Source organism: Bufo bufo, chromosome 5, assembly GCF_905171765.1.
Source record: "Bufo bufo chromosome 5, aBufBuf1.1, whole genome shotgun sequence".
Taxonomy (NCBI): Eukaryota; Metazoa; Chordata; class Amphibia; order Anura; family Bufonidae; genus Bufo; species Bufo bufo.
The window spans coordinates 473,015,312-473,029,504 of NC_053393.1; the positions used below are offsets into that span (position 1 = coordinate 473,015,312).

At 44.4% G+C, this 14,193-nt stretch overlaps 1 protein-coding gene across 3 annotated transcripts in view; it reads right to left on the reverse strand.

Moving 5' to 3' along the window:
• PRKAG2 (protein kinase AMP-activated non-catalytic subunit gamma 2) overlaps positions 1-14,193 on the reverse strand; it is a 415,068-nt gene that overhangs the window by 141,108 nt on the left and 259,767 nt on the right. Inside the window, exon 1 of one of the 3 annotated variants that reach the window (XM_040434118.1) lies at positions 8,784-9,459. The exons of the other annotated variants lie outside the window; for them this stretch is intronic. Within the exon in view, the coding sequence (XP_040290052.1) occupies positions 8,784-8,877 (94 nt within the window). The 5' untranslated portion in view covers positions 8,878-9,459. Of the gene's footprint in view, positions 1-8,783; positions 9,460-14,193 lie in introns of those variants that run through there. 3 annotated transcript variants of the gene reach the window in all.

The following is a 14,193-nucleotide window of genomic DNA, read 5'->3' on the forward strand; positions in this document are numbered from 1 at the left end:
AAAAATAAAAAATAGTTTCCTTTTGATCTGCTGAATAAAAGTGCAGCTGTCAGAAGGACCAAATCTATTAATCCAGGTATACCGCTTGGTAGGTTTGATCTTATTGATTAAAATGATACGTGTCTTGTGAAAACTGATTGCAATGTTCCGGAGATTATTTTTTTATAGTTAACTTAATGACTGCCGATACGAGGTTCTACAGAGCTCATTACTGGGTTTTATTCTAAGCTGTGTGTTTCATCAGCGCCGTAGAATAAGAGCTGCACGGGTCTCTGTGCAGTCGAGAGCAGGGGCTCAGCTTTCACATGATAGCTGGCCTCCTGCTCTAACAGCCCAGTCCAGCAGAACCACCAATGTTTAATCCCTTAGATGCCACAGTCAATTCGATGCCAATGACTTCGCATGGCAAACATGGCAACCTGGGGCCTAATGAAGGCCTCAGGCCTACCTGCAGTATATGCCCATTAGATTGTGTCTGTTTGGCACGCCCTGATGGTGCCTATCAGTATAGCACTGACTGTGTAATACACTGTACTGTATATACAGTACAGTGTATTATAGAAGCGATCAAAAGATCACCCGTTAAAGTCCGCTTGTGGGACTAGTAAAAGTGAGAGTTTTATTAAATAAAATAAATCTCTAAGTTAAAACAAGAAATGGCTATTCACATATTTAGTATTGCTGCGTCCGTAACAACCTGCACTATATAATTATCATGTAATTTATCGTGCATGAAAATACTGTAAAAAAACTGTGGCAGCATTGCTGTTTTTTGCTTATTCACCACAAAAAAAATGAATAAAAGGAAATAAAAAAATATTATGTATCTCAAAATGGTACCAATTAAAACAGCAAATCGTCTCACAAAAATCAAGCCCTCGCACAGGGTCTTGAAATGCGCCAATGCAAAAACATTTTCTTTAAAGAAAAAAATAAAATGTTGTGTATTTTATTCTGCAAAAGTAGTAAAAATTAAGAAAAACTATGTGTTTGCTATCATTGTAATTGTACTGCTCCAGAGAATAAAGCTATCATGTTAATTATGCAGCAAATTTATAACAAAAACTCAGTGTTTATATTGCTGTTTTTCCTTTCCTCCCCTGAAAGAGTTAATAAAAGTTAACCAGTAATTTATGTGGACCCTAAAATGGTACCATTAAAAACCGCAACTTGTCTTGCAAAAAACAAGCCTTCATATGGCTACATTGACAGGAAAATATGAAAGAAATGCTTGATCACTAAGGCCCCAAATGCATACAGGGGGAAGGGGTTAATATAAAGTGAATTGCATTACTCAAGTGTGGTGTGTGTTTTTCATTTGAAAATGCTGATATCTATTATTCACAGTCTACTAATGATGCTGCAACACTAAAGCACTTTACTACTTCACTGGGACAATAAAAATGTTCTAATTGTCAATGCAGCTCTTACATGAACAAACATATGAAATGAAAGCTATATAGCCAGACAGTGCATCATTTTGCATCACTGCACGGAAAACTTAAATGAGCTCCTGTCCCTTATCCTAGTATCCAGGGCCGGAAAGCCCACCTGGCTATTTGGGCAAATGCCGGTGAAGGAGTGGGCAGCCCCATCGTTCACTCTCATAAGCCACTGGCCACTAGGCCTGATGCCTATGCAGCACTGTAGGTGGTTGCGAAATAATGACATCATCTCAACAACCACCTGCGCCGGTCTCAGGTGATCATGATGACGTCATCGTCATCAGTGACTTCACAGCAACCACCTTGCACCAGAACGCAGGCAACTTAGGCTGCACGCTGGAAGAGGCCTTTGGCCTGCTTAATTTATTGAATCCATAGCACAGGATTTAGGTGAGTATTAAATTTTTTTCTTTGTCACCCTCGGGGTATCACGGGGGGGGGGGGGGGGGGGGGGGGGGGGGGGGGGGGGTTAGTACAACTACTAGGGACACTACAGGGGGACATTTTAACTACTGGGGCCACTACAAGGGGACATTATGACTATACAGGGAGTACAGAATTATTAGGCAAGTTGTATTTTTGAGGATTAATTTTATTATTGAACAACAACCATGTTCTCAATGAACCCAAAAAACTCATTAATATCAAAGCTGAATATTTTTGGAAGTAGTTTTTAGTTTGTTTTTAGTTTTAGCTATTTTAGGGGGATATCTGTGTGTGCAGGTGACTATTACTGTGCATAATTATAAGACAACTTAACAAAAAACAAATATATACCCATTTCAATTATTTATTTTTATCAGTGAAACCAATATAACATCTCAACATTCACAAATATACATTTCTGACATTCAAAAACAAAACAAAAACAAATCAGTGACCAATATAGCCACCTTTCTTTGCAAGGACACTCAAAAGCCTGCCATCCATGGATTCTGTCAGTGTTTTGATCTGTTCACCATCAACATTGCGTGCTGCAGCAACTACAGCCTCCCAGACACTGTTCAGAGAGATGTACTGTTTTCCCTCCTTGTAAATCTCACATTTGATGATGGACCACAGGTTCTCAATGGGGTTCAGATCAGGTGAACAAGGAGGCCATGTCATTAGATTTTCTTCTTTTATACCCTTTCTTGCCAGCCACGCTGTGGAGTACTTGGACGCGTGTGATGGAGCATTGTCCTGCATGAAAATCATGTTTTTCTTGAAGGATGCAGACTTCTTCCTGTACCACTGCTTGAAGAAGGTGTCTTCCAGAAACTGGCAGTAGGACTGGGAGTTGAGCTTGACTCCATCCTCAACCCGAAAAGGCCCCACAAGCTCATCTTTGATGATACCAGCCCAAACCAGTACTCCACCTCCACCTTGCTGGCGTCTGAGTCGGACTGGAGCTCTCTGCCCTTTACCAATCCAGCCAGGGGCCCATCCATCTGGCCCATCAAGACTCACTCTCATTTCATCAGTCCATAAAACCTTCGAAAAATCAGTCTTGAGATATTTCTTGGCCCAGTCTTGACGTTTCAGCTTGTGTGTCTTGTTCAGTGGTGGTCGTCTTTCATCCTTTCTTACCTTGGCCATGTCTCTGAGTATTGCACATCTTGTGCTTTTGGGCACTCCAGTGATGTTGCAGCTCTGAAATATGGCCAAACTGGTGGCAAGTGGCATCTTGGCAGCTGCACGCTTGACTTTTCTCAGTTCATGGGCAGTTATTTTGCGCCTTGGTTTTTCCACACGCTTCTTGCGACCCTGTTGACTATTTTGAATGAAACACTTGCTTGTTCGATGATCACGCTTCAGAAGCTTTGCAATTTTAAGAATGCTGCATCCCTCTGCAAGATATCTCACTATTTTTGACTTTTCTGAGCCTGTCAAGTCCTTCTTTTGACCCATTTTGCCAAAGGAAAGGAAGTTGCCTAATAATTATGCACACCTAATATAGGGTGTTGATGTCATTAGACCACACCCCTTCTCATTACAGAGATGCACATCACCTAATATGCTTAATTGGTAGTAGGCTTTCGAGCCTATACAGCTTGGAGTAAGACAACATGCATAAAGAGGATGATGTGGTCAAAATACTCATTTGCCTAATAATTCTGCACGCAGTGTATGGGCACTATAAAGGGGCCTTATTACTACTGGAGGCACCATGGGGTGCCTTATTACTATTAACATATTGACACCACTTTAGGTGGTCTTATTACTACTAAGGACACTTAAGGTATCACTACTGAGGGCAGCATGGGGCATTTTCTCTACTAGTGGAACTGTGGTTGGTGGTCTTATTACTACCAAGGGCACTTTGGGTAGCTTTATCATTACTGAGGGCACTATGGGGAAATTTCTCTACTAGTGGTACTGTGGCATTATTATTGGCCATAATATGGATGGCACTACTACTGACAGGCACTCTCAGGGAGCAACATCACTGTAGGGGGTACTATTAATGATAAGGGAACTCCAGGAGAGAATTATAATTCATGAGAGCACTATTAGTATGTGGGGACTATCTTTATGTTACTTTTATTCCTTTAGTATAGTGTTTGGGGTCATCAGGGAGCACAGCAGGCACAGTATTGGGGGTAGGAGCAGGATAACACTGTTGGGGCACCAGGAGGGGGAAAAGTGAGGAATGTAATATGACAGTGTGCCAAACTCTGCAGAGATGAGACATAGCTGAAAGAAGTCATCATGGTGGTCTGTTTCCAATGGAGAAGATGAGGAAATATAACATCTACATTGGAGTAGATGTCATTGCATATAATAGGTATGTAATGCTGAATTTAATGTTCATCAAAATTTGCACTGGGGTGGGGTGCCCACAAACATATTACACATTCACCACACAGCAGGTGGGCCTAACTGTTTTAAAATGCCAGGGCTGAATTTCATTTCCTAGTCCAGCACTGCCAGTATTATTATACTTGGAATTCATTTTGAAATAATCATTCCTCCTTATATTAAAGAGGAATTGAAAATGAAAAACACCTTAGGTTGAATAAGTTCTAAGATTTTAGCAAAGGGAGATTTCACATCACTGATATATACACTCACCTAAAGAATTATTAGGAACACCATACTAATACGGTGTTGGACCCCCTTTTGCCTTCAGAACTGCCTTAATTCTACGTGGCCTTGATTCAACAAGGTGCTGATAGCATTCTTTAGAAATGTTGGCCCATATTGATAGGATAGCATCTTGCAGTTGATGGAGATTTGAGGGATGCACATCCAGGGCACGAAGCTCCCGTTCCACCACATCCCAAAGATGCTCTATTGGGTTGAGATCTGGTGACTGTGGGGGCCATTTTAGTACAGTGAACTCATTGTCATGTTCAAGAAACCAATTTGAAATGATTCGAGCTTTGTGACATGGTGCATTATCCTGCTGGAAGTAGCCATCAGACGATGGGTACATGGTGGTCATGAAGGGATGGACATGGTCAGAAACAATGCTTAGGTAGCCCGTGGCATTTAAACGATGACCAATTGTCACTAAGGGGCCTAAAGTGTGCCCAGAAAACATCCCCAACACCATTACACCACCACCACCAGCCTGTACAGTGGTAACAAGGCATGATGGATACATGTTCTCATTCTGTTTACGCCAAATTCGGACTCTACCATTTGAATGTCTCAACAGAAATCGAGACTCATCAGACCAGGCAACATTTTTCCAGTCTTCAACAGTCCAATTTTGGTGAGCTCGTGCAAATTGTAGCCTCTTTTTCCTATTTGTAGTGGAGATGAGTGGTACCCGGTGGGGTCTTCTGCTGTTGTAGCCCATCCGCCTCAAGGTTGTGCGTGTTGTGGCTTCACAAATGCTTTGCTGCATACCTCGGTTGTAACGAGTGGTTATTTCAGTCAACGTTGCTCTTCTATCAGCTTGAATCAGTCGGCCCATTCTCCTCTGACCTCTAGCATCCACAAGGCATTTTTGCCCACAGGACTGCCGCATACTGGATGTTTTTCCCTTTTCACACCATTCTTTGTAAACCATAGAAATGGTTGTGCGTGAAAATCCCAGTAACTGAGCAGATTGTGAAATACTCAGACCGGCCCGTCTGGCACCAACAACCATGCCACGCTCAAAATTGCTTAAATCACCTTTCTTTCCCATTCTGACATTCAGTTTGGAGTTCAGGAGATTGTCTTGACCAGGACCACCCCCCTAAATGCATTGAAGCAACTGCCATGTGATTGGTTGACTAGATAATTGCATTAATGAGAAATAGAACAGGTGTTCCTAATAATTCTTTAGGTGAGTGTATTTCCATTGTTCTGCTCCATTATAAGAACAGACCAAAGAAAATAAGGTAAGTGCCCGATTTGCCACATAACTGACGCAAATGGACCTGAACAGACTCTATTGACTGCAATGGAGTCCATTCAGTTTCCATTCAGGCTCCTGTTTTTTACCAGACAAAAAAGTCCTCCATACAAGACTTGTCTGGTCTTTTTGACGGAATCTATGACAGAGACCCTGAATAAAGCCTCCAATGCAAATGTGAACAAGGCCTAACAGGAGTTCCTTCAGGCTAGCATAGGAAACTATTCTGCACCCTCCATCCACTTTTTACTACGTTGTAGCCTTTGTTGTCATCATTGTACATATCATCAATAAAAATGTAATACGCTATTTGTGAAAAAAACTAATGAGGAATAGATACTAGTGGCAAGCGATTGGCTCAAAATGGGGTTTTCTTATGCCAGATCTTTAGGGCCTATCATAATGTCAAAGCCTGTGTCCACCGACTGATCCTCTAGTACTCGGGTGGACCATTCTGACTCTGCAAACTACACCGCTTCCTCACATAGTTAACCATTGCCTGGACTTCAGTAAATAATAACTCCTGGCCACTGGTCAAAAAGCTATACTATCTAACTGCAGCTATACTGTATAAGCGCTATACTATCTAACTGCAGCTATACTGTATAAGCGCTATACTATATAACTGCAGCTATACTGTATAAGCGCTATACTATATAACTGCAGCTATACTGTATAAGCGCTATACTATATAACTGCAGCTATACTGTATAAGCGCTATACTATCTAACTGCAGCTATACTGTATAAGCGCTATACTATCTAACTGCAGCTATACTGTATAAGCGCTATACTATCTAACTGCAGCTATACTGTATAAGCGCTATACTATATAACTGCAGCTATACTGTATAAGCGCTATACTATATAACTGCAGCTATACTGTATAAGCGCTATACTATATAACTGCAGCTATACTGTATAAGCGCTATACTATCTAACTGCAGCTATACTGTATAAGCGCTATACTATCTAACTGCAGCTATACTGTATAAGCGCTATACTATCTAACTGCAGCTATACTGTATAAGCGCTATACTATCTAACTGCAGCTATACTGTATAAGCGCTATACTATCTAACTGCAGCTATACTGTATAAGCGCTATACTATATAACTGCAGCTATACTGTATAAGCGCTATACTATATAACTGCAGCTATACTGTATAAGCGCTATACTATATAACTGCAGCTATACTGTATAAGCGCTATACTATATAACTGCAGCTATACTGTATAAGCGCTATACTATCTAACTGCAGCTATACTGTATAAGCGCTATACTATCTAACTGCAGCTATACTGTATAAGCGCTATACTATCTAACTGCAGCTATACTGTATAAGCGCTATACTATCTAACTGCAGCTATACTGTATAAGCGCTATACTATCTAACTGCGTCTGCAGCTATACTGTATAAGCGCTATACTATATAACTGCAGCTATACTGTATAAGCGCTATACTATATAACTGCAGCTATACTGTATAAGCGCTATACTATATAACTGCAGCTATACTGTATAAGCGCTATACTATCTAACTGCAGCTATACTGTATAAGCGCTATACTATATAACTGCAGCTATACTGTATAAGCGCTATACTATCTAACTGCAGCTATACTGTATAAGCGCTATACTATATAACTGCAGCTATACTGTATAAGCGCTATACTATATAACTGCAGCTATACTGTATAAGCGCTATACTATCTAACTGCAGCTATACTGTATAAGCGCTATACTATCTAACTGCAGCTATACTGTATAAGCGCTATACTATCTAACTGCAGCTATACTGTATAAGCGCTATACTATCTAACTGCAGCTATACTGTATAAGCGCTATACTATCTAACTGCGTCTGCAGCTATACTGTATAAGCGCTATACTATATAACTGCAGCTATACTGTATAAGCGCTATACTATATAACTGCAGCTATACTGTATAAGCGCTATACTATATAACTGCAGCTATACTGTATAAGCGCTATACTATCTAACTGCAGCTATACTGTATAAGCGCTATACTATATAACTGCAGCTATACTGTATAAGCGCTATACTATATAACTGCAGCTATACTGTATAAGCGCTATACTATATAACTTCTATACGATATTGCTGCTATACTATATAATTTCTTCACTATATAATTGCTATACTATGTAACTGCTATACTATATAATTGCTTTACTATACAATTCCTATGCTATACAACTGCTATACTATATACCGGTAATTATTTTACTATATAACTGCTATACTATATAACTGCTATACTATATAACTGCTATACTATATAATTTCTTTACTATATAACTGCTATACTATATAACTGCTATACTATATAACTGCTATACTATATAACTGCTATACTATATAACTGTTGTACTATATTATGCTAGATAACCCCTATACTATATAATTGCTTTGCTATATACTGAAGCTGCAATACTATCTAATTGCTATACTATATAGCTACTGTACTATGCTATATACAGTAATTGTTTAACTACATAACTGCTATACTATATAACGTCTATACTATATTGCTACTATGCTATATATTTGCTTTACTATAAAACTGCAATACTATATAATTTCTATACTATTTTGCTACTATGCTATATATTTGATTTACTATAAAACTGCTATACTATATAATTGCTCTACTATGTAACAGATATATTATATATCTATCTCTCACATTGCATTTTGCACAATGATGTGACCAGTATGTATAACGCACATTGATTTCATAGTCAGCATTAACTTTCTGGTAAAACGATCACAATCGATAATATATAAGGTAGTATTATTATATGCAAGAGCCATTCATTTTCACTGAAATATCCTGAATACATGTGTGAAATGCGTATTGTATTGAAAACAGGGTGACTTGAATTAGCAAATTAGAGTACACATAGGAAGCAGTGACTGAACACATCAGGGAAAGCAAATTTGTATATGCAAAACCTTTACCACGACAAGGTGTACACGTCCTACCTAGGAGTCCATGAGGTTCTGATTGTCGTCTTTCGTTCCCCTGACCCTGACCCTTTCTTTTCTTGCTACCTCTGAGGCTGCCAAAGCGCTTCATCAGGGGCAGTAAGTAATGCCGCTTCAGCAGATCATATCCACAACAAACCAAAGAGAATTGGTAAAAATGAAAAACACCGTAAAAAATAAAAATAATAATAAAAAAAAAAGGTCCAAAATGAACGGCTTATATAAATGAAGAAAAAGAGAAGACTGGAGATTCTGGAGAAATCCACTTGTTGATTGATTTCTTAAAATCTAGGGGCTGTCGTAGAGAATCGCCCGGGCTAGCTGCATTGCAAGCTCTGCTATAGATCTGCAACTCGCACGCTGAATTCTTCTCCTTAAGTGGTGGAACAGGCTGCAGACACCGCACAAGATCTTCCTGCTCGGGGAAGGTCAGCAGTGACTGATAAGGCTCCTTATATAAAATTCCACATCAGGAAAAGCCGGGCAGGGGATTGTCATGTGCGGTTCTCAATAATGTCTCTTTACTAAGGCTGTAAAAGGAATCCACCCTTGTCCAGACAATTCTTGGCACCAATTGGCCGGAGCACATTCTCATTATAATGTGACATCACGCAGCTATTTTGACTCGTGCTCTGGGGCCTTTGCTGAAGCAGGAAAGCATCTGCTGGTTACGGGCTGATGTCAAGTGCTCCCCGGTCACTAGCAGAGCCGCGTGTCACAACAGCATGATCATTCAAAATAGAAAACGCTCTACCTCCGAAAGTGAAAGGCCTGGGGCTTAACTGAGAATGCCACTTGTGCAGCTAGCAGTCGCACAACTGTTAACCCATTGAGCACCGGGGGGGGGGGGGGGGGGGGCGCATTACTGCCCTTGTTCATTGTTTTTCCTTCCCTTTTGTTTTTCTGCAGGTACTTGTGTGCTCAAGGTGCGATTCAGTTATTCCCTTACGTCCTACCAGCAGCACAGATGGGGTTAACTCCCCCTATGGACTGGTAGGACCGGCGGAATTTTTAATGAGCCCAAGAACCAATAAACGATCTTCAGCGTATCGCTCCCTCTCAGGGAGCTGAAGAGTGCTTGAGGGGCTCTCTTTTTTTTTTCCCTATGGAAAATTGCCCCTTTTATTGTAATGCCTTTATTTTAGGCGGTATCGCGGATACACTTATCTTATTAGGGGTACCGTCGGGGGAGGGGTGGCTCCCCTCTCTTCTTCCGCCTTGATTCGGCGTCTCTGCGGTGTCCGGTACCTCTCCTTGACGCAGGTGTGCGGCGCCGTGGGCGCCGCCATCTTCCGGAAGTGACGCGCACCCTGTGCGCTACGTCACTTCCGGTTTTTCGTCCGATGCGGTGGGGTTTGGTAAATCTCACCGCTCTGGTTTTTTTTTGGCTCCTTATAAACGTCTCTAAGGTTCAGGTAGCCTGGGGAGACACATAGGGTTGATTTGAGCCTGGTATAGGCTCTATTTTCTTCTCTGGGCTTATCCGATTGAGACCCCGCCCAGGGGGCGGGGCTTCCTCCTTTTAAGCGCCCAGAGCCTGTCATTCAGTGCTCTGGTTGCACCGCTTTCACAAGCTAGCTCCAGAGTTCCTTGTGCTTCATATATTCTAGTGATATATTGCTTGCCTTGGTTTTTTTTCTTCACAGCTCTAGTTTCTTCTGTGCTGGTGGGCGCCCATATGGTCTTGTTTCACCTCCACTTTGTGTTTGTAGGTGTTTTGACCTGTTTCTTCTTCTTACAGTTATGGCTTGCCCTAAAGATGCGGATCAGCGGAAGTCCGGGGCCAAAAGGAAGCATTTGGCCTGTTACGAGTGTAACACACCTTTGGACGACAACTGCCCTTACTCGAGGTGCGAGAGTTGCCGCACACAGGCATCCACGGAACCCACGATGCAAGAGATGTTTCAGTGGACAAAGACTTACGTGGATGATTCCATTAGGGGAGTGGTGCGTCTGCTTAATGAGAGGCTACCAGGATCCTCTCAGACTCCCATGGAAGTTGTTGCACCGGTCGAGAGACCTACCCCCTGTTCCATGGGGTCTTCTTCTGAGGAGGAAGAATTAACTTCTTGCTTTTTTCCTCCAGAGAAAACGCAGAAGTTGCTGAAGTCCATCAGGTCGGGGGACCAGGATGTTGACATGGGGGAGTCCTCCGACACAGCGTGTCTTTAGAGCGGATGAGACCCTTCTCTCTGTAATGCGTACAGAGTGGAGAAAGCCTGAGAAAGGCCCAGTCCTCACCAGGAAATTTACGCTCATGTACCCGATGGCTAAACCCTTGGTGGAATCGTGGGGTTCCGTTCCCAAGGTGGACATGGCTATAGCCAAGTTGTCCAGGCGCACTCTGGTCCCTGCAGACGATGGGTCTAGTCTGCAGGACCCTCTAGACCGGCGGGCAGAGTGCACCCTCAGAAGGGGTTACGTGGCGGCGGCTGCCTCCGCATCAACTTCAATTGCGGCCACTGAAGTAGCCTCCTTTCTACGTTCTAAGCTCAACCAGATCCAGACGGACGTGGACCAGAGCGTTTCGAGAGATGACATCTTGGCAGCCTTCAAATCTGCCAATCTGGCGATGGATTTCCTGGTCGATTCCACCCAGATGCAGCTGAAGCTGGCTGCCAAAACTATGGCCCTAGTTTCAGCTGCCCGCAGACCACTTTGGCTGATGCCATGGATCGCGGACAACGCGTCCAAATTCAACCTTTGTGGGCTCCCCTTTGAGCCGGATAGGCTGTTCGGGTCCGAATTGGACAGGATCATGGAGGGACTCTCCGACAAGAAAGGGAAGAGCCTCCCCCAGCAGCCCTTTCGGGGACGCCCCAGACAAGAGAAGAAAGGCGGAGGCCGTCCAGGGCAGCAGACTAGGCGCTGAGATTGGGGGGGGGCGTCTCGTAAATATTCGAGACGCTCCCGCAAACCCACCAGGGAGGCAAAACCCTCCTGACTATGGGCCTCCTCGAGGCTCTTGGATAAGCCCTGCTGCCCCTGCAATATCTCCTCTAGACTTTCCCGTACCCCTCCCCCAGATTCCCGTGGGGGGCCGTCTCTCCCATTTCAAAGACCCTTGGGCCCATTTGATCGCAGACCCCTGGGTTCAGGACATAATTTCTGCCGGGTACCGGGTAGATCTTATCTCCCTCCCCCCAGAGAGATTCATCGCCACGCGAAACTTCGGGTCTGCCAAACAAAGAATCCTAGAAACTTATATTCAGGACTATATCTCCAAGGGAGCCCTAGAGGAGGTGCCGGCAGGGGAGAGAGGCCTAGGGATTTATTCTCCAGTGTTCCTGGTTCCCAAGAAGACGGGAGATCTCCGGATGATCATCGACTTGAGATTCCTCAATCGATTTATAAGGAAAACCAGGTTTCGTATGGAAACCATAAGGTCAGTCAGCCATATCCTCAACCCTGGAGACGTCATGGCTACTCTGGACCTCAAGGATGCGTATCTTCACATCCCGATCCATTCCGCTTCACGGAAATTCCTCAGGATTGTGGTCCAGATTTTAGGGGTTCGCAGGCACTTTCAGTTCACCGCGCTTCCCTTCGGAATCTCTTCTGCCCCCCTTATCTTCACCAAGGTGGTGGTGTCGGTGGTGGCAGCTTTGAGACTTCAAGGACTGACTATTATTCCTTATCTGGACGATTGGCTCTTCATAGCCTCTTCAGTTCCGGTTCTTACCCACCATCTTCAGATCGCAATCTCCTTTCTCCTCCGCCTGGGCTGGATTATCAACTGGCAGAAGTCGAATGTGAGCCCATCGACTTCAATCCATTATTTAGGATTCGTGGTCGACTCTGTGGAGATGTCCCTCCGGTTGACTCTAGAAAGGAGAGTGCGGATTCAGGACCTAGCAAGAGTCCTTTTTGTCCCTCGTCGAGTCTCTATCCGGACTCTCATGAAGATGCTGGGGCTCATGTCAGCGGCTGCGGACGCAGTCCCTTGGGCACTATGGCACCTCCGTCCTCTTCAGTCGGAGGTCTTACACTTATGAAACGGCAGCCCTGCGGGGCTAGATTCCCTGTGCTCCCTGTCCGGTCAAACCCGGAATTCCCTCAGATGGTGGTTTCAGCTACCAGCAGGGAAGTCTATGACCCAACCAGCTTGGGTCATATTGACTACAGATGCGTCCCTTGTAGGCTGGGGCACTCACCTGGACGGATCCCCAGTACAGGGATCTTGGTCTCCTCTGGAGTGGCGTCTTTCTTCCAATTTTCGCGAGATGCGAGCTATCCGGCTAGCCCTCCTTCACTTCGCCCCTCAGATCCAGGGCAAAGCAGTGAAAGTCCAGTCAGACAATATGACTGCGGTTCTCTATATAAACAAGCAGGGAGGCACAAGATCATTGCCCCTTCTGTCAGAGATCGGGGTAATTCTTCGGTGGGCAGAGACGAACCTTTCCCATCTATCTGCCACTCATATTCGAGGTTCCCTCAATATGATAGCGGACCGCTTAAAGAGGACCTTTCACCTGGAAAAACATTGTGAACGAAGTATGCTGACATGGAGAGCGGCGCCCGGGGATCTCACTGCAGTTACTATTATCCCTGGGCGCCGCTCCGTTCTCCCGTTATGCCCTCCGGTATCTTCTCTCTTTAAGTTATAGTAGGCGGTGTCTGCCCTTGTCCTGTGGGCGTCTCCTTCTCCTAGGCTGCAGCGCTGGCCAATCGCAGCGCACAGCTCACAGCCTGGGAGAAAAAAACCTCCCAGGCTGTGAGCTCTGCACTGCGATTGGCCAGAGCTGCAGCCTAGGAGAAGGAGACGCCCACAGGACAAGGGCAGACACCGCCTACTATAACTTAAAGAGAGAAGATACCGGAGGGCATAACGGGAGAACGGAGCAGCGCCCGGGGATAATAGTAAGTGCAGTGAGATCCCCGGGCGCCGCTCTCCATGTCAGCATACTTCGTTCACAATGTTTTTCCAGGTGAAAGGTCCTCTTTAAGTCGGGGATTACCGACCATGGAGTGGTCTCTGCATCCGGAGATCTTCAGGCAGTTAGTTCACAGATGGGGTATGCCAGAGATGGATCTCATGGCAACCAGGTTCAACGCCAAGGTGCTGAGGTTCTGTTGCCTGTACAGGGAGGACAACCCCCTGGCGATAGATGCTCTGTCGATACCATGGAGGTTCAGGCTGGCTTACATCTTCCCTCCGTTTTCCATGATACCGAGGGTATTGACGAAAATTCGTCAGGATCAGGCCTCGGTAATAGCCATCATACCGTTCTGGCCCAGGAGATCCTGGTTTACCCAGCTCATTCAGATGAGTCGGGGACAATACTGGAGACTCCCCCCGGAGCAGACCCTGGTGTCGTGGGACACTCACCTCTGCCCAGATCTGCACAGGTTCAACCTGACAGCCTGGAGGTTGACCAGTCTCTTCCCAATATAGAAGGGCTTTCCG